Source organism: Coccinella septempunctata, chromosome X (genome assembly GCF_907165205.1).
Source record: "Coccinella septempunctata chromosome X, icCocSept1.1, whole genome shotgun sequence".
Taxonomy (NCBI): Eukaryota; Metazoa; Arthropoda; class Insecta; order Coleoptera; family Coccinellidae; genus Coccinella; species Coccinella septempunctata.
In genome coordinates, this window is record NC_058198.1 from 22858830 (window position 1) to 22877026 (window position 18197).

Sequence of the window (18197 nt, forward strand, 5' to 3'; positions counted from 1 at the left end):
TATGTGTATGAAGTTTCAATACAATGAATGCTATTATGTCTTTAGGAAATCGCTTCTTTGAAATCCAACTTAAAACTAATCAAAAATACACTTCAATATGTTCAAAGTATTTATTTTCAACCGAGTTTTCTCGATATTTCTTCCAAAACGTTCGACAATTTGTCTTTCATCTGCATCCTTTCGTTATGACGCCTATTTCTGTTGGCTTCATGAGCCTTCTGTTTCATCTCTCATCTGTCTCATCGTCTCTCCATCAATGAATGTATGTTAGGCTTTGCAGACCCTGAAACCAATACAAATGTTATTTTGTTGTCAATTCACTTTTTATATTATTCAACTCACTTTGTGCCTTTGTGCACATGTGGAGTCCTCACTGCCAGTTTCTCGGGTGACCACAATTCCGGAGGAGGATGCAGTCGAAACTGGATGAGCCCAAGCCTTCGTTTGAAAAATCTCATCCATTATCTGGAAAAATGCATAATTCATTCAAATTTGTATGCTCATTCAATTCCGGGTTCGATATCAATAAAGCGTTACTTACATCTAGAAACTGCCATTGTCTCCTATCATTTCCGGTTTTTTTGTTATGGTCTATATGTTTTTTTTAAGCCTCTCAATTTCGAAGAGCACTGAGGCCCTGTCACCAAAAACCCCTTCTCCTTTATATTATTGGCGACTTCCTCCCATACTCTTTTGTGGGAAGTTTTCCCATTAACAAATTTGTCCTCAAATATTTTGTAGGTTTCCAGCAGGAGAAGAGTGCACGGTGTATTCCACCTACACATAGAGACTGCAAAAAAAGTTAATGAGTATTCATTTAATTCAACACATTTATGGGAATTACCATCATCCACGTTTTCCTCGATAGCAGCAGGAACAGCAGATTGGTTCGCCGGCACAGTTGTTCTCTCTGCTGGCCCTGCTGCAGGGTTCGCTGGCACTGTTGCTGAACCTGCTGTTGGGTTCGCCGGCACTGTTGTTGTCTCTGCCGGATCCGAACTGTCCTTTAAAGCTTCGGCCACCAATTGGGACGCAAACACTAAATCTGAATAGAAAACACCAAAAATTTATATCTTAATTACATCATTTTATGAAAAATGAGTATTTTGAAGTATTACACGTCTTGCCATCATCCACCCTTGATATTGTAATGCGAAATACTTGTATAGTGCTTCTAACAGCTTGAAAATAGTACATTATCAATTTCCATCATTACAACATCTTTACCAAATAATAATGCATGAAAAACATTCTACCATAACACACTTACCGCTTTCTGCCCGTTTTTTTAATTCCTCCGGCACATAAATTTCGAACATTACATTTCGCTCTTCATCGAACACTTGTATAGAATCCATTTTAAATTTAGCGCCACGCGTTCACAAACGACCACTTCGACCAACGAGCAGAGAGGGGTCGTCGTGATCGAAAACGATGACGCCATCCGTGACGACATCGATTCGAAGCGGGCGATCGTGATCTTCTAGTGGAACGGCCTTAGGTCGTCGTGAGCGTTGTGAGCGCCTAGTGGAACGCGCCCATAAGAACTTGATTTTTCTCTGTCATTTCCTTCATAAGTTGTTTGAGATATAAATTTTCGATTTCCAATATCTTATTTTTCGTATCAACTGGATCTTCCTTCTCCGTTAATGACGACCGGCAATTTCCTTACCTCTCATGCTTGCATTTAGCATTTTTCACACTTCCCAATATCTAATCCATCGTCATCAACAAAATTCCAATTTGTTCGCTCTAGAGTTCCATGCAATTCGAAAAATTCCTCAGAAGTCAGAGGTCTTATCTTCTTAAAGGTATAAGTTTTAAATTTATTTGGAAGAATGAAACTCAGTACTGGCGCGTCATGGTCCCAAAACCCTGTCGGCAGAACACCCACATACTCACTCTGGACGTCAAAGTTGGTGAAAACATTGTCTAAACAATTTTGATTCCTGGTGTGCTGAAAAATTTTCTGTTTAAAACCGAAGGATGACAAGAGACACTGCAAAATTTCTGTTTGTCGGTCTGGAACGGAACCTGTACAAGTATCAAATTTAACATTGAAATCACCACATAGCACAACTTTATCATAATATACATTCATAACATTTAGTAAAGACTCGAAATTCGAAATAAACAAGTTAAAATCTGTGGAAGGAGTGGAATACACACATACAGATATAATATTGGCTTTATCGAATTTCAAGTTTACTGCGGATATTTCGCAGTGAAGCTCCAGTGACAGATTGCGTATTTTCTCTATTGTAGGGCAATCGTGAACAGCTCTGGTATTTTTCACAAGTATCATGGATACCCCTCTTGTTAAAGTCGTCCTGGCGTAAGCGTGTCCCAAATACCAACCGTCCATACATAGTCCCTTAGTTTCGGCCCTTGATAGCCAATGTTCGGTCAGGAATATTATATCGAGTTCATCTGATTGTGAGTATATCATGCATTCCAGATCGTTCAATTCATTTTTTAAACTCTGGATGTTCAAGTGCATAAGATTAATAAATATATCCTCTCTCTTATTCAAATATGCTGGACCAACGCTATCGACTAAACCACATTTGGTCTCGTCGGCACACCCCTTCGAAAAAAAATAGAAACATATGCACCCTTCGGCCAGGAATCGCTGGTTTTTGCTTTTGATACATTTTTCTCATCAATGATAATTTTGAAGGAAGTATATATTTCAGGGCGTTTAGACTGTAGCTTTTGGCATTCAGCCTCCGGAAACTTCTCTCTTACCATACTAAAGAAAGCCTCAGGACTTAGCAGATATTCTTGAGACAAATAGAGAAACTTTTCTGTCAATTTCTTTTACTGTCGATGCTCCTGTTATATTCCAGTAATTATTTTTAGTTCCCTCCAAAACCCTCGACTTCCCTGTATCTATCATAGCCTTTTTCTCCTTGTTACTTTTATTATGTGTCTTCTTCCTGTGTTTAACAGTTTAAAATTCACTGGTATTTGCCATATCTCTCTGTATTGATGATTCATGCAATGATGACGGCCCCATATGGGTTTCCGGTGGTCTTACATCGTGCATATCTCCCTCAGCTGCTTTCTCCGGAATCCTGCTGATATTTTTTTTTTATTTATTTATTCCCTTCTCTACAATAACAAATTCACACAGTCCATTTATCAGGTATACATTTAAAAACTACCTAAATTATTCTTTCCTCGAGCCCCAGCAACCCGTCACCTGAGCTCGCGCTCGTGTGTGACCGAATCACGAGAGCCCAAGGTATCTGTGCAAATTGATGCGTTTTACGCAAAATAATTTAACCTTTTATAAGAAACGTGAGAAAACCGAATAACTGAGAGACCGAGACCAAATATCGTATCATTTCAGAGACAAAAAAAAGAACAAACGGCTAAAATTCAGCTAGGTATCAAAAAAACTTCAAAAAATCTTTCGCATTTAATGAAATATACTTCTTCGATTGTACTTTAAACGACGACAAAGTTGTTTCGTTCAAAATATTTCTTAGCAAGAGGCCATAGAATCTTGGTCCATAATAGAAAATATTCTTCTGAATGATATTGGTTCTACAAAGGGGAATCACCGGAAGATTTGCTCCTCTCGTTGGGCCAGGAGAACATCTTACTACTAAATTTTTCCTAGTCCAGAGTATCGACCTGTATAAATAAATTTTTCTTACAGTGAAGACATTAGCTTCCTCGTAAAGTGAGGCGGTTGGGTGAAGACGCCCTTTCTTCAATATGATCCTCAAAATGTTATTTTGCATTTTCTCTATGGGATCAAGGGCATTCTTGTAGCAACCACCCCACGCTAACACACAATATCTGAGAATAGACTCGACAAAAGCACCATATTTGTACACCAATTTTTTCCTATCCAATATAAATGAAAGTTTGTACATTTTATGGGCCACAATCCTAAGGCTATTCACATGCTCTTTCCAGTTTAAATGCTGGTCGAGTTCAACTCCCAGATATTTCACCACGTTGTCTCTAACTATGACACCACAATCACACTCTGTGAAATCCCTGCAGTCCGCCTCATGTATCCTCAAGAAATCAATATTTGGCTGATCTACCATCGTAGCAGAAAAAGTTATAAATTTTGTCTTTGTCTTATTCAGACTTAAGAGACTATTATTCAGGAACCCATATATCAACTGCATGCCCAGCTGTGCCTTCAGGAAGACGTCTGCCCAAGTTTGACCCTCGAAGATGGCGACAGTATCATCGGCATAAGAAATAACCCTTCCATCCATCCTCAGATCCGCCAAAAGGTTAATATATACCAAAAATAATATCGGCCCCAAAACGGTGCCCTGCGGGACGCCCATTGAAACCAGAAAAGGGTCACTCACATGCTGTCCAATTTTCACTACCTGGAACCTTCCATAAAGATAACTACGAAAAAGATTCAGAGCAGTACCCCGGACCCCACCAGCTTCAAGTCTGCTCAACAAAATTTCAAAATTAACAGTGTCAAACGCCTTGGCCAAATCTAAGAAGATGGCCAAGGACTTGTTATTGTTCTCACTTGCTGAAATAATTGATTTCATAAGCTCAAGAATAGCGTCCTCAGTACTGATATCCTTCCGAAAGCCAAATTGATTATCGCTCAAAACTTTATTCTTATTCAGAAAAGTTAGTAATCGAGACTTCAAGCAATGTTATATATCTTAGCGAAATTGTTAATAAGTGTTATAGGTCTATAATTAGTTGCTTCTTTCGTACAGCCTGATTTATAAATGGGTATTGTGAATGATTCCTTGAAATGTGCTGGTATCATGCCCCTCTCAAAACATAAATTAATAATATGTGCAAGTGGCCTCAGAATATAAGGATGACAGCTCTTGATAAGTCTCACCGAAATTCCATCTGGACCGGGAGAGGAATTTGATTTTAAATGATTAACTATGTTTGTAATTTCATTCTCCGTTACTGGATTCAAAAACAAAGAATCACAATTATATATGCGTTGAATTGGCACCTCATCAGATTTTCTCAATTTACTTGCCATGTGTTCACCGATACTACTAAAAAATCTGCAGAAATAATTTGCTACATCTTTTTCTGTTATCAGAGCTTCACCTTGTTCATTTTCTAAAGAAACTTTTGGATTTTTCGCCTTCCTTTCAGTGCCAGTAGCTTGATTAATTGTTTCCCAAACCTTCCTAACGTTATTTTGTGCATCTGAGATTTTTTGTTTATAGAAGTTGTTCTTTGTGATATTTATTAATTTTTTGAGTTGATTTCTAAATGTTCTGTATTCTCTTACCTTTTCCGAATCAGAATTATTCTTCAATCTCTTCTTAAGAAAATCCCTGTGACGTATGGAATTGATCAATCCGCGGGTGATCCATGGTTTCAAGTTGCGATTCCTACTTGTTATAACGTTCAACCTCGAATGTCGCTCGACGTACATTTTGAATTTAGACAAAAATTGCTCATAACCCACTTGAGGATCCCGTTCCGCGAAAATTTCCTGCCAGTTCTCCCCTTCAAGGGTTCGATTCAACTGTTCATAGTTAATTATTGTTTGTATGTTTAACTTATATTGTTCCTCCTCTCGCTCCTTGAAGCTGAAACTTAGAAAACTCAGAAAAAGCATATTGTGATCGGTTAGATTTAATTTAATCACCGCCGGTTTAACGCCAATGTCTCCTCGACCGGTCCTCACAAATGCATGATCTAAAATAGATGGCTTCTGCGATTCAATATCTCTTGTAGGCTTATTAATATAAGAACTGAACCCAAATCCACTCAGAAGACCCAAATAATCATTCAAACTAGTCAAAGCAGTTGAATCATCTCTTTCCAATAAATTTATATTAATATCCCCAATGAACAATTCCACCCTCTGCTTTTGAAACTTAATCTGTGATAAAACTTCAGCTAATTCCGATAAATACAAGTTTTTATTAATAGAAGGTGGTCTATATGAAGCTATAACTCCGAAAGCAATATCCTCTACATCGAAGGTCATTCTTACTAGTTCAGTCTCTGTTAGTTCAATTATGCTTTCCTCGTATTCGATTGTCATTCTGATTGATTTTAGAATTATTATATAGTACATTGAAATTTGGAATATTAAAATAACCGGTCTCATGTAAATTCCACGTCTCCGAGAGAACAATTAAATCTATATTTTCTATACCGTAATCATTTAAATAAATCAATAGTTCATCGAAGTTGTGATTCAAGCTTCTAATATTCAGATGTACAATATTCAAATTATGGTCTCTCGAGACATTTTCAGCCCTTAAGGCTTCCAAGGACTCATATTCTTTGGTCTCAATCTCTTCAGCATCGAGAAATTCAAAATTATCAATCTCTATGGAAATATGAAATAGTATGAAATTACAGAAAAACAAGCAAATTAATGAACAAGTCTCAAAGTGCCGAAAGCGAACAAAATATGCAAAATTATCCATGACGATTCTCCACATATTATATGCAAAATTGACAAGCAGATTCAGAAAAGGAAAACAATTTCAGGAAAAAAAAAACATAACAAACAAACAAGGTAAAATAATTTCGACTTTTCGAACCCAGATTATTTCAGACTATTCAGCTCCTCATAGTTTCTTATCTTCTTCACAGCTCCATTGATATTCGCAAAAATAACACCATTGAAAGACCATACATTAGCCCTTCCAAAGACAGTTCTCGTTTCATTCATCAACTCGAGTCGATTTCTTGTTAGATCCTCGCAGACGAACACTTTCCTATCTTTAAACTTCTTGAGGTTCTTCAAGACTGTCATTTTATTCTCATTATTTTCAAATTTAATAATTACTGGTCGATTTTTACCATCCTTTACCTCCTTCCCAATCCGATGAGCCTGTATATCGGAGATAGATATGTTAGGAAGCGAACACTTGAGAACGTCAACAGCCTTATTCAAGATGTTTTCCACTTTTTCATCGGGAATTCCATGTATACAAATATTATTTATTTTTTGAATTTGTTCACTTCTGTCCACCTTTTCTTCAAGAAAGTTGATTTTAACTTGTAAATTCCGTACAACTTCTTCGGTTTCCCTCCTGTGGTTCTCGAATTTGTCGTTTATCGACTTGAACAAATTCGCAAGAAAATTTTCATCGGTAAATACTTCCATGATTGTTTCCTTAATTAGTTGTTTCAACTCGGACTTCTCCTGTTGAGCCCTAGTTGGAGCCATTTTCTACCGTAAAATCTGACTTGATACCTTTTTATTATTTTGTATTAACAAATTTCTGGAGCACGTCACGGATACTTGTTTACTCGGCGCGTGTCATATGTATAATGTGATATCAACTATATATTATCAGTGTCAACATTATCAATATTGTGATTTGTATTCACCGGTTTTTTTCCTTTAGTATTAGTTTCATTAGTTGTTTTAATTGTACAATATGAGGCGCCGTTTGGGCCAAAAGTATTTCAGCGAATAATTTATATTTTTAGTCCAAATATACATATATCCTCGCCCAGAATAGTAAATATCACCGCAACTGACAAATATATCAACTAGAATAATTTATATATTTTAAGACATACTTTTGACCCAAACGGCGTGAAATCTAAATATTTTATAATTTGAACTATTCCACGTCGCCGAGAGATGGCGCAGCCGATGCGAGTTTCAATAAAGTAGATCATTTGGCAACCCTGTCTGAGAAGAAGACTAGTGGGAAAGTGGCTTCTAGATAGCACTAGCTGTGACGGTATAATAACAATAACAGCTAACTTCTACAAAGAGTAACAGTTGTTACTCTTGGGAGCAATTCACAGTTGTCATTGTCAACAAAGATTAGAGAGGTTAGGTAACCTAACTCTATAATCTTTAATTGTCAAGTTATAAATGAAAGCGAGTGAATGAAAGTACCTGTTTGGAGCATGAAGATGGGAAAATAGTTCTTTACTCATGGGCCATGGAGGTAAGAAAAAACTCCATGCCTTTACCTGTTTGGTGTGGTAAGTGGTATACGTTTTCACGTTACGAGCAAGAGCTGAAAAAACCTAAGAGGGGTTATCGAAAAGGCATGCACAGATAACAGAGTGTATGGTACTTTGATTACATAGTTACATGCTATAAAAAATAATTAGTCCTCTTGGTTGTGGGATGTTGAGCATTGAAGACTTCCTTTGGTAATTACACTTCTCCTTGTTTTAGTTGTATGTAAGTATACTGCATTCAATAATAATGTAATTTAAATATTTGGAATATATTTTTTCATAAACACTTCATGTGTTTCTAGATTTAGATGGAGCATTGGTGAAGAAATTGAATACAAATTTTGACTCTGCACAAGGAAGATATAATATGAAAGAAGTAAGAAATTTAAGTATTTGGTAGTAGTGCTTATGTAGAACATTAGTTTGATGTTGTTTTAGCGTTATTATTAGTATTTAGACATACTGGATTTATATTAATTATATTATATTATAGCGCGAAATCGCTTGAGAATAAGTTGGAACTCGCTACTTTGGAGGTAAGCTACCTGAAACAGGCATTGTATCGTCAAGAAAAGATTATTGAGGACAAAGAATACATCATAAAGTTATTGAGCACACCTACAAAAAATGACAACAACAACAGTCGATCCAAGACCCACGAAGGAAAGAAATCCGACGTTGCCAATGTGACAAATTCTACGGGCGGTCTAAGTAAAAATAATGATTCGATAATTTCGGACGGGATTATGGTTAGAAAAGAAGCTGTGTCATCTGAGACTTCCCTGCTCAGATTGAAGGAGTCTCAACACTTGGTGGCTCCTGTAGCTGGAGGATCTGCTGGTTTACCGGATGATGAGAAGAAGGAATGGACTACAGTTGTTCGAAAAGGAAAGCAAAAATACTCTGCCAACTCGGCGAAAATAGTTCACTATGGTAAGAAAGCAGTTTACCAGAATGTGCCGATACAGGGTGCTATCCGGAGGCGCTGGATTTATGTTGGGAGAATTGCGGGAAAATCAGTTTCTGAAATGGATATAAAATCTTTTTTGGAGGGTGTACCTGGAAGTGATCAGATAATTGTGAAGAAACTGAACACAGTTGGCCAAAACTCTGCTTTTAGTATTGGTCTCCCATCAAAGGAAGCTCTTGATGAGGTCTTCAGCGATTCTTTTTGGCCGGAAGGTATAGTCTTGAGGGAATTTTCCTTTGATAAACAATTTTTTCAGAAGTCCAGAGAGAATCAATTGATGGCATAGTATCAAAGCATTGTGCTGCAAAGCGTCATTTCTGCCTTCTCCTTCAGAATGTCCAGTCTCTGGGTACTGCTCTCAATAGGCTGCACTTGATGGCTCTGGAAGAGGGTGCAGACATAGTGGCGATAACTGAGCATTGGAAATCCAAAGATGAACTCGAAGCCGGCATGTTGGAGGGTTACAAGCTTGTTTCAAGTTTTTGCCGTTTGAAAGGAAGACATGGTGGAACTGCAATTTACTGCAAGGAAAATCTGAAGTGTACTGATAGGCAAGATTATAATTCACTAAGTATTCCTAATGTCATTGAATGTTGTGCTGCCAGTTTGTATATGGAAAACTGTAAAATGCTTATTATTTGTATCTATAGGCCTAATACCCCGCCATTAGCCGATGTTGTACAGTTCCTCGAATGCCTAAGAGAAATTTTTGAGCGTTGCTTGTCGGAGACATCTGACTATATTCTGGTAGGAGATTTTAACCTAGATATTCTGTCTTCTTCTTCTGATGTTAGAGAATTTCTGTCTTTGTTGGAGAATTTCAATGTCAGAATTACAAATTTTAAGCCAACACGTCCTGTGTCTGGCTCTTGTATAGACAATGTGTTCACCTCCCTTAGCGGTAATACTAATGTAGTTGAGTACCACATCTCAGATCATTCAGGATTGAAGTTTACCTCCACATTGATTTGCGGTGACAAAATGAAGAATAAATTTGTAAAGAAAAGAATTATAAATGACAAATCAATTGAGAGGTTTTTACGGGAACTGTCACTGATGGAATGGGATGATGTTTACGGCAGCAAACTTGATCCTAGTCAACTTTGGAATGTTTTCCACCAACGTTTTTCGGAAATTTTTGAGCTGTGTTTTCCTAAAGTTGCTATTCGACTGGTTTCTGCTGGTGTTTTTAGACAAACTCCCGAAATTAAAAAACTGAAAGATACCCTAGACAAACTTTATGTTATATCATTCTGTAAACCAGAATTCAGGGATGTCTATAGGTCCACCAAAAGGAGATATGATTCTCTTTTGACCACAACGAAAAGAGATTATTTCAACGAGGTTATTGTAAATTCTGAAAATAAATCCAAAGCTTCGTGGAGGATTATTAACTCTCTAACCAAGAATAAAGTTCATAACGAGGTATCTCTTGGTCAAAGCGACCACTCAGCTCTGGCAAGTCGGTTCAATACATTTTTTGCAAATATTCCAGTCAAATTAACTGAAGGTTTAACCAGATCTATTATCCCTAATTCTCAGAGCAAACTTGATAATTCTTTTTTCATGTTTGATATTACGCAGGACGAAATTGTACAAGTTGTGAAATCTTTGAAAACCAATACATCATGGGGCCATGATGAGATACCGATGAAAGTGATAAAAGCATCGATAGACTTTATCATTGAACCATTAACTTTTATAATCAATCGTTCTTTCACGGAGGGTATTTTTCCGGATAATCTGAAGATTACTATAGTCAAACCCCTACATAAAAAAGGTAGCAAAAATGACCTTAACAACTATAGGCCCATAAGCATCCTCTCTTCATTTTCTAAAGTTTTCGAAAAGATTTTAAGCAATAGAATGTCCAATTTTTTTCGTAAATTCAATGTTATTTCTGGATGTCAACATGGTTTTGTTAAAAATAAAAATATTGAAACCGCTATTTTTGAGCTCATAAATGAGATTGTTCTTGCTCTGGAGCAAGGACAAATTCCTATGGCACTGTTTTTGGACCTTTCGAAGGATTTCGACTGTGTTGATCATCGGAAGCTTTTGGAAGTACTCGATAATTGTGGTATCAGAGATAGTCAACTCAAACTCATAGAGAGCTATTTGAAGTCCAGAAAACAACGGGTAGTTCTGGAGGCTGATGGTGAAACCTTTGTCTCGGATGAAATTGAAACAATTTTAGGACTCCCTCAGGGTAGTATTGTTGGTCCTCTATTGTTCATAATTTATGTTAATTCTCTACCTAAGGCGATCAAAAGTGAATGTGAACCTCTAATTGAGAGGATGATGAAGAGTATACCCTCATCTCGGACTGAAGTAAAATCACCAGCTGTTTTGACTAAAAGCATTGAAACAAATCATGCTCTTTCAGTTAAGTCTACAATGCCGTCCCGGGATACTACCTCAATGAGATTATTTGCAGATGATACAAATATTTTGACCCGATCTTCATGTATTCCATACGCTGTTGATGTTTGCAATATTGTGGTTAACTCGGTAAAAACTTGGTTATGTAATTATAATCTTTTCCTAAACATTGAGAAGACTAAATGTATGATTTTTCATAGTGATAATTCCAAATTAGATTTTCCTGAAACTGTGGATATTCTTGATAGCTGTGTTGTGGTTGAAGATAATGTGAAATTTTTGGGTATAGTTCTTGACAGTCAATTAAAATGGGGACCTCATACAGAACAACTTAAGACCAGATTAAGCTCTGCATGTTACACATTATTTATGTTAAGAAGTCAAGTGAATTTCGATGTGCTCAAACTTGTCTATTTTGCAAATTTTCATTCCATACTTTCATATGGAATAATTTTTTGGGGTAGTTCATCAAATGTGGAAAATATTTTCGTTGTTCAAAAAAGGGCATTGCGTACTATGTTACGTTTGAGTTATAGAGAATCATGTAGAGGAAATTTTGAAAAAAATAATATACTCACTGTGTATGGATTATATGTATATAGGCTCTTACTTTTTTTTAGAAAACGAATTCATTATTTTGAGTATTACAAAAATGTTAATAACACCAGAAGAATGTTTCCTTATAATGTACCTATTCATAGGACAATACTAAGGGAGAGAACTGTTGAATGTATGGCAATATCTATGTACAATGCTCTACCAAAAACTATTAGAATGATCACTTGCGATAAGGATTTTAAGAAATCTTTATATTGTTTTATTTTGAAATCAGAGCCATACAGTTTATCTGAATTCATTTCGTACTGTAGGAGATAGGAATGTTAATATTTTGTCTGTTTGATTCCTGTTCAATATGTTTTTTGACTTATTCCATTTTTATATCTTATTTGGTGTAATTTCTTGGAATTAATAAACATATTATTATTATTATTATTATTATTATCCTGCTTTTGTGAAGCTGAATATGTTAATCAATAGTAATGTTATCATTATGGATGACATTATATACATTATGTACATTATATTTATGTATTAAACAATACTGAAAATTGGAATTTCTAATTGATATCTGTAAATACAGTACAGAAAGCTGGGTATTGGGGTATTTTATCACATCATGTGAAAATTCTACAAATGATTTGCCTTCTTGGAAGTAAATATTGTAATTCTTGATGGGTTCAAAATTGTCTAAAGAATTAAGAATAATTAATTATTCATTGTTTGAATAAGCTGTCAAGAAGTCTTCAATATCACTGATCAACGCTTTCAACTAGCCTCAAATTACTGATAAAAGCAACTAAAATAGATAAATAATTTTCAATGGTACCGGAAAATCTTCCAAATCCTACTGTTAATTAAGTGCATATATTTTTGTCTAATGGATTACTTCAGACAACTTACCTTCACAATCCACCAGGAAATCGCACCAGAAAGCCCTCAGTCGGTTTTCCAAATTCCGCTTATTACTTCCTTGTTCTGATAGTTGGAATTCGAATATTTCTTCCATTATCTGGGAAGAAATTTGGGTTTTATTTCCACACATGATCTGATGGAATAGTTCAGAATGTTCACGTAGTAGCTGCAATATCCCAGCTGTTTTCAATCCATCCATAAATTGATCTAGTGCAGGTCGTACACGATGTATATTGTAAAATCTCAAGCAATCTAAAATAAAATAAGGCCTGTGAAAATACATATCTATTGCAGTTATTATCCCTGCACCTCTTCACAGAGTGCAATATTAACAATAGAGTAAGGTACATATTCTAGTTTTGTCAACATTACTTATATTGATAGTCAATATATGTAGATGTTTATAAAAAGCAAAACAAAAATGGGTCTATGTGTACCTCTTATCAACTTCTCTTTGTCATCTAAAATGCAGCATCCGGCAATTGAAAATATCTGCTCCTCTAGCACATATTCCTTCAGCTCATCGGGATCAAAATTGTTTATTCTGTTGATTTTATTGCTGATTTCCTCTTCTATAAATTCATCCGACGGTTCACATGTGTCAATACCTTTTGTGATGGCTTGGTAGAGAGATTCTGAGAAGAAGTGTGGCCCTGGTCCTTCATGCAACAAGCTGAGTGCAATGATCCGTCCAGCAAAAAAATACTCCTTTTTTTCTAATGAATGCATGTTGAGCCTCAAAAACTTTTTCTCTTGTCCTATGAAGAGGCTCGATTCTTCTAAATATTTAAGAACCAGCCTAAACATTTCTCTTTTTGGACCTCCCATATCCACAGCTCCCTCTGACATTCCACCACAGTCAGTGAATATTACTGATATTTTTTTAAATGGATCAAAGGATTTCCTACTCATTGCTCTAATACAGCAATTGAATATATCACCTCGATATATATTGAACTGAATGAAACTAAAGTAAGAAATTGAGAAGCAGCTTCTGATTGGTGGCACCTTCAATGGCCGCCAAGCATGCGCAAAACATCGAATTGCCGTCCGGTGGCCGGTGCCGTGTTTTGAATTTTGAACTTCGCTCTGTTATCATCCATCTTTGAGCTAGTGTGCGTGTTGTGATTGTTTACAAAGGTTTTTATACAAGTGCATGAAAGTTATTGTTCAATATCCTTGATGTGATAGTACGACGTAAGTATTTTCTGATTAACATGATACAGGTTTAAAAATAATTTCATTTATGTATTTCAGACCTCTTGAATCATCCAATTCGAATAGTGATTGAAAGAATGTTTGAATGCAGTTAGCCTTTATCTCGATGGTTGATTTATGCAGGTAAGTAGAAAGGTAAGTCGTCATTTATTATATTATATTAATATTTTTAATGTTATTGGTTAATGTATCGTTCCTAATATTATATTTTCATAACTGTTTTAATATTTTCCTTTTATGCTACTAATTCTTTAAATATGTCTGGTACTACAGTAAAGTCGTCATCTTCTTGTAAGATTGCTTACTCTTGTAAATATCCTTCCTGCAGTAGTGTCTTCAGAAAAAAATTGCCACCTGGTGAAAAAAATAAAAATTTCTTTTATTTCCCCAAAGATCCCTCAAGAAGAGAAACTTGGATGAAAATTTGTGGTTTGGATTCAAAAATCCATGTTTCTAATTTCCGAATTTGTCAGGATCATTTCAGATTTTCTGATTTCAATAATCCTAGGGAACCGAAGTACCTCAAATATCTGTCAATTCCTAAAGCCCCTGTAAATCCACCTTATCATCAAATTCAAATACAAATATTCCATTCAACATATTCGATGTATCTTCGATTGAAAATTGTTTATCCAACTCACCAATCGATGTAACGCACCAGGTGGAAAGTTATCAGCAGTTCTTATTCTCAGAGGGGTTACCTAGTAATCTTTGTACATTTCCACCCACTAATTCTAATCAACTGTCTAGTGATAATAGTATTCAAAATCCTATACCAAGAATCTCACAATCCAACAATCAAGATAGAAACATCTCTTTGATTCATTCTCCTCCTGCTTCTGTTGAGAAGGCACCCAGCACCTCATTTCATTCCAATATATCTCAATCAAATGAGCCAGATGAAGAAGTTATTGTTTCTATTTGTGATAATATAAGCCCCTTATCACATTCAAAGAGAAGACATAAATTTTCTTTCCTGAAGGAGGCTGATGATTCGAATAAAGTAGAAAAAGATGTGTATCGGATACACAGAAATACAACATCTAAACTTTCAAAATTGAAAACATTATTGAGAAATAAAAGAACTCAGCTTAGTGAAATAAACAGATTGTATAGAGACGGTAAATTCAAATTCATTGAAGAAAATTTAAATTCAGTTAGCAAGCATTTCATTAATTCCCAATTGAGAAACTCGGCAAAATCACCTACAGGTCGAAGATGGACCATAAATGATAAAACTTTTGCTCTCGCTATGTATAAAAGAAGCCCGAGACTTTATAGATATTTAAGATCAGTTTTTAAATTGCCAGCACCTAGAACTTTGCAAACCCTTCTTTCCAATATACCTTTTGAATGCGGAATTTTAAAATCAGTTCTAGAATTTTTGAGAATTCAGGTAGGAAACATGGATGAGTTGGATACATACTGTGTTTTGATTTTTGATGAAATTTCTATTAGTAGTGGTCTATCATATAATATTTGGCATCAGAAGATATCAGGATTCGAAGATTTAGGTTCCTTGGGTCGAACATCTAACCCAGCAAATCATGCTCTCGTTTTCATGATAAGGGGCATCCAGAAAAACTTTAAAATTCCCATTGCATATTATCTTTCAAAAGATAGTGTCAAATCTTGCAATTTAAAACAACTGATAGTAGACATAATTAAGGAATTACAAGCAGTGGGTGTAAGAATTTTTGTGCGACTGTTTGTGACCAAGGCAGTACTAACAAAACTGCCTTGAACTCCTTAGTTTCAGATCACACAGATGATCAACCTTCTCCTTTCCACCTTGTAGTTAATGGACAGCGAGTTTTCACAATATTTGATGTCCCTCATCTTTTAAAGTGTACTCGTAACTCTATTATCGATGGAAAGTTGGAATTTGAGACAGGGAAGTTTGCTTGTATGGACCATATAAAGGAAGCTTTCCATTTTGATAATTCTAAGAGAACATATAGATGCTGCAGTAAATTAACTAAAAATAATTTCAATTTTTCAGATTCCTATATGAAGATGAAAGTGAATGTGGCAGCCAGACAACTGAGTCACACTGTAGCAGCAGCTATTGAAACTTTCTGTGCGTCTGGATATATGGAGACAAACGCGTTGCATACCGCTGAGTTTTGTCATCAGATTGATAATCTATTCGATTCATTGAATAGTTCGCAGTTTCATAATTCGGATGGAAAAAAATATCGATCTGCATTGTCTGACAACTCGCCTCATTTAGAATTTTGGTCGGATATGTTGCCCAAAATTAATAATTGGAAAATTTTTCGTAATGGGAAGTGTAGTAAACATTTTAAATTTGTTCAGGGGTGGACTATCACGATAAGGTCTATTATGGAATTATGGAAACTCTTGCGGTTTGAGGGTTTGACGTTTTTGAATTTAAGAAATTTCAATCAGGATCCTATTGAAAATTTATTTGGACAAATAAGGCAACATGGATTTGGCAATACAAATCCAAATTCTTCACAATTCGTGGCAGCTCTTAAAACTTTAGTAATCAATAATTTAAGTTCACCGGTGTACAAGTCCTTCAACTGTGAAAACGATTTTTGTGATTCATTAGGGAATTTTGGGGATTTTATCAGTAAATATAATAGGGAAAATGAAGATAGCTGTGAAGAACATACCAATAATTCTAATGTTGTCGATGAGGATGATGATGTAGATGATATTACGGATCAAAATCACGCCTCTTCTTATGTAGCCGGCTACATCTTGAAAAAATTAAAAATTTCGGAATTTTTAGAATGTGAAAATTGTAGGAAATGCTTCTTTTCAGAACACGTATTGAGTCAGCATCTTTTTGTAAGTTTCAAAGAATTTGATGACAAAATTCGGTTGAATTATGCAAGTGAGCAATTGGTTCAAATGGTTGACGAGTTTCATATTGAATTATATAAATTTTTGGACAAAAATGGTCATGAGACAAAATTGCTGGATAAATTCATTTCAAAATTCACTCGGGAGTATAAAAAAATGTCATTCTGTACTATCCATGACCTTTCGCAAAATATTTACAGAATTCTCTTTCGTGTAACAATTTTCAAATATATTCGTGAAAAAAATAAAACTATAAAACCTCCCCATTCTGGACATCTAAGAAAAAATCGAATAATACGTGAGAGCAGGATAAATAATCAATGAACCAATTGCTTCTTGTATATTAGTCGTTTAATATATGTATATATTTTTCCCCATTTGTAGAGCCAAAGTGATAGTGCTAACAGACTCTGTGATATCATGTGATGGTTATATTTATTCAAAGATTATATTTCTTTTCTTATTACTGTTTAAATGGTTCCCTTGCTTGTGTACATATAATATCCCTTTACCCCATGTTATTTTTTCAAGACGAGCAATTAACTGAATGTGATATTTCCTTTGTATACTTACTGTGATAAATTGTGGTGTAGTATTATTTTTGCATTCAATGTTTTTTTTATTTATTTCGTTACTGTTTGCATGTTTTTCGTTGAATATATGTTGGAAATAAGAATGAATCGTACTTTTAACAATCCCTTCATTCAATATTTTTCTATCAAATGTTATGATTTTGGACTCTGGGTTTAGAGTTTTTATTTGAAGAATTTATTTTTACATCTTTTTACTATTTGCATTGTTACTTTTTTGTATATATTTTTCCTTCTTAATTAACTCCTTATTCTCAATTTTTCTATTAAATGTTAGTTTTTGAAGACTGAACTTTTGGACTCTGTGATATTATGTCAATGTTTTTTTATATATTATATAAAATTATGTTTTTCTTGACAATTCTATTAACTGTTTGGACGTCTTTGCATGATAGATGGAAATATCAGTTATTATTCAATATTAAATGTTTTCTGCATATATCTATTTTTGTTTCGAAAGTCATCCTGTTTCTGAAAAATTGACAATGATTTTATTCAGACACCAGGAAGCTAGAATAAAGTTCACTAACATATGACACAAATTATAAAGGATTTCAAAAAATCCGTCAATTGATCATCATTTCACAAATTTTATGTATCTTTCAAGTATTTTTACAATAACTTATGTGTATTTATCATTCATTCAATAAATGATTTATGAAGATTCTTGTTTTCATGACTTTCCACTTCTTGAATCACAAATAATAGAACAATTTACTTATTATGACAATCCACACATAGGTGATTAATCACTTGCCAGTTTTCGCTTGGAAAAGTGTCTAATTTTTGAAACACCAAAACTGCGA

The 18197-nt window shown here is 35.0% G+C and overlaps 2 protein-coding genes across 3 annotated transcripts; both read right to left on the reverse strand.

The window, feature by feature from the left end:
• Window positions 1-356: 356 nt before the first annotated feature.
• On the reverse strand, window positions 357-1612 carry LOC123322175. 2 transcript variants are annotated; one of them, XM_044910043.1, is made up of 4 exons: window positions 1271-1612; window positions 845-1045; window positions 542-790; window positions 357-465 (listed from the first exon to the last, which is right to left on the reverse strand). In XM_044910043.1, the coding sequence occupies exons 1-3, from the start codon at window positions 1356-1358 to the stop codon at window positions 585-587; spliced, it is 495 nt and encodes a 164-aa protein (XP_044765978.1). In that variant the 5' UTR covers window positions 1359-1612; the 3' UTR covers window positions 357-465; window positions 542-584. The 2 variants fall into 2 exon arrangements, with proteins under 2 accessions (XP_044765978.1, XP_044765976.1); XM_044910041.1 differs by having other exon boundaries at window positions 542-1045.
• Window positions 1613-12585: 10973 nt separating this feature from the next.
• Window positions 12586-13703, reverse strand: LOC123322404 (G2/M phase-specific E3 ubiquitin-protein ligase-like). Its single transcript, XM_044910350.1, has 3 exons — window positions 13186-13703; window positions 12737-13000; window positions 12586-12632 (listed from the first exon to the last, which is right to left on the reverse strand). Exons 1-3 carry the CDS (start codon window positions 13658-13660, stop codon window positions 12586-12588), a joined length of 786 nt encoding a protein of 261 aa, XP_044766285.1. The 5' UTR covers window positions 13661-13703.
• Window positions 13704-18197: the final 4494 nt, after the last annotated feature.

Coding starts and splice junctions, on each gene's coding strand:
- LOC123322175 (XM_044910041.1), bottom strand. CDS start 1,358: ATGGATTCTATACAAGTGTTCGATGAAGAGCGAAATGTAATGTTCGAA. Junction 1,046..1,270: donor AAAAAAACGGGCAGAAAGCG/GTAAGTGTGTTA, acceptor TTTTCTATTCAG/ATTTAGTGTTTGCGTCCCAA.
- LOC123322404 (XM_044910350.1), bottom strand. CDS start 13,660: ATGAGTAGGAAATCCTTTGATCCATTTAAAAAAATATCAGTAATATTC. Junction 13,001..13,185: donor CAAAGAGAAGTTGATAAGAG/GTACACATAGAC, acceptor ATTTTATTTTAG/ATTGCTTGAGATTTTACAAT. Junction 12,633..12,736: donor TTTCCTGGTGGATTGTGAAG/GTAAGTTGTCTG, acceptor TATCTATTTTAG/TTGCTTTTATCAGTAATTTG.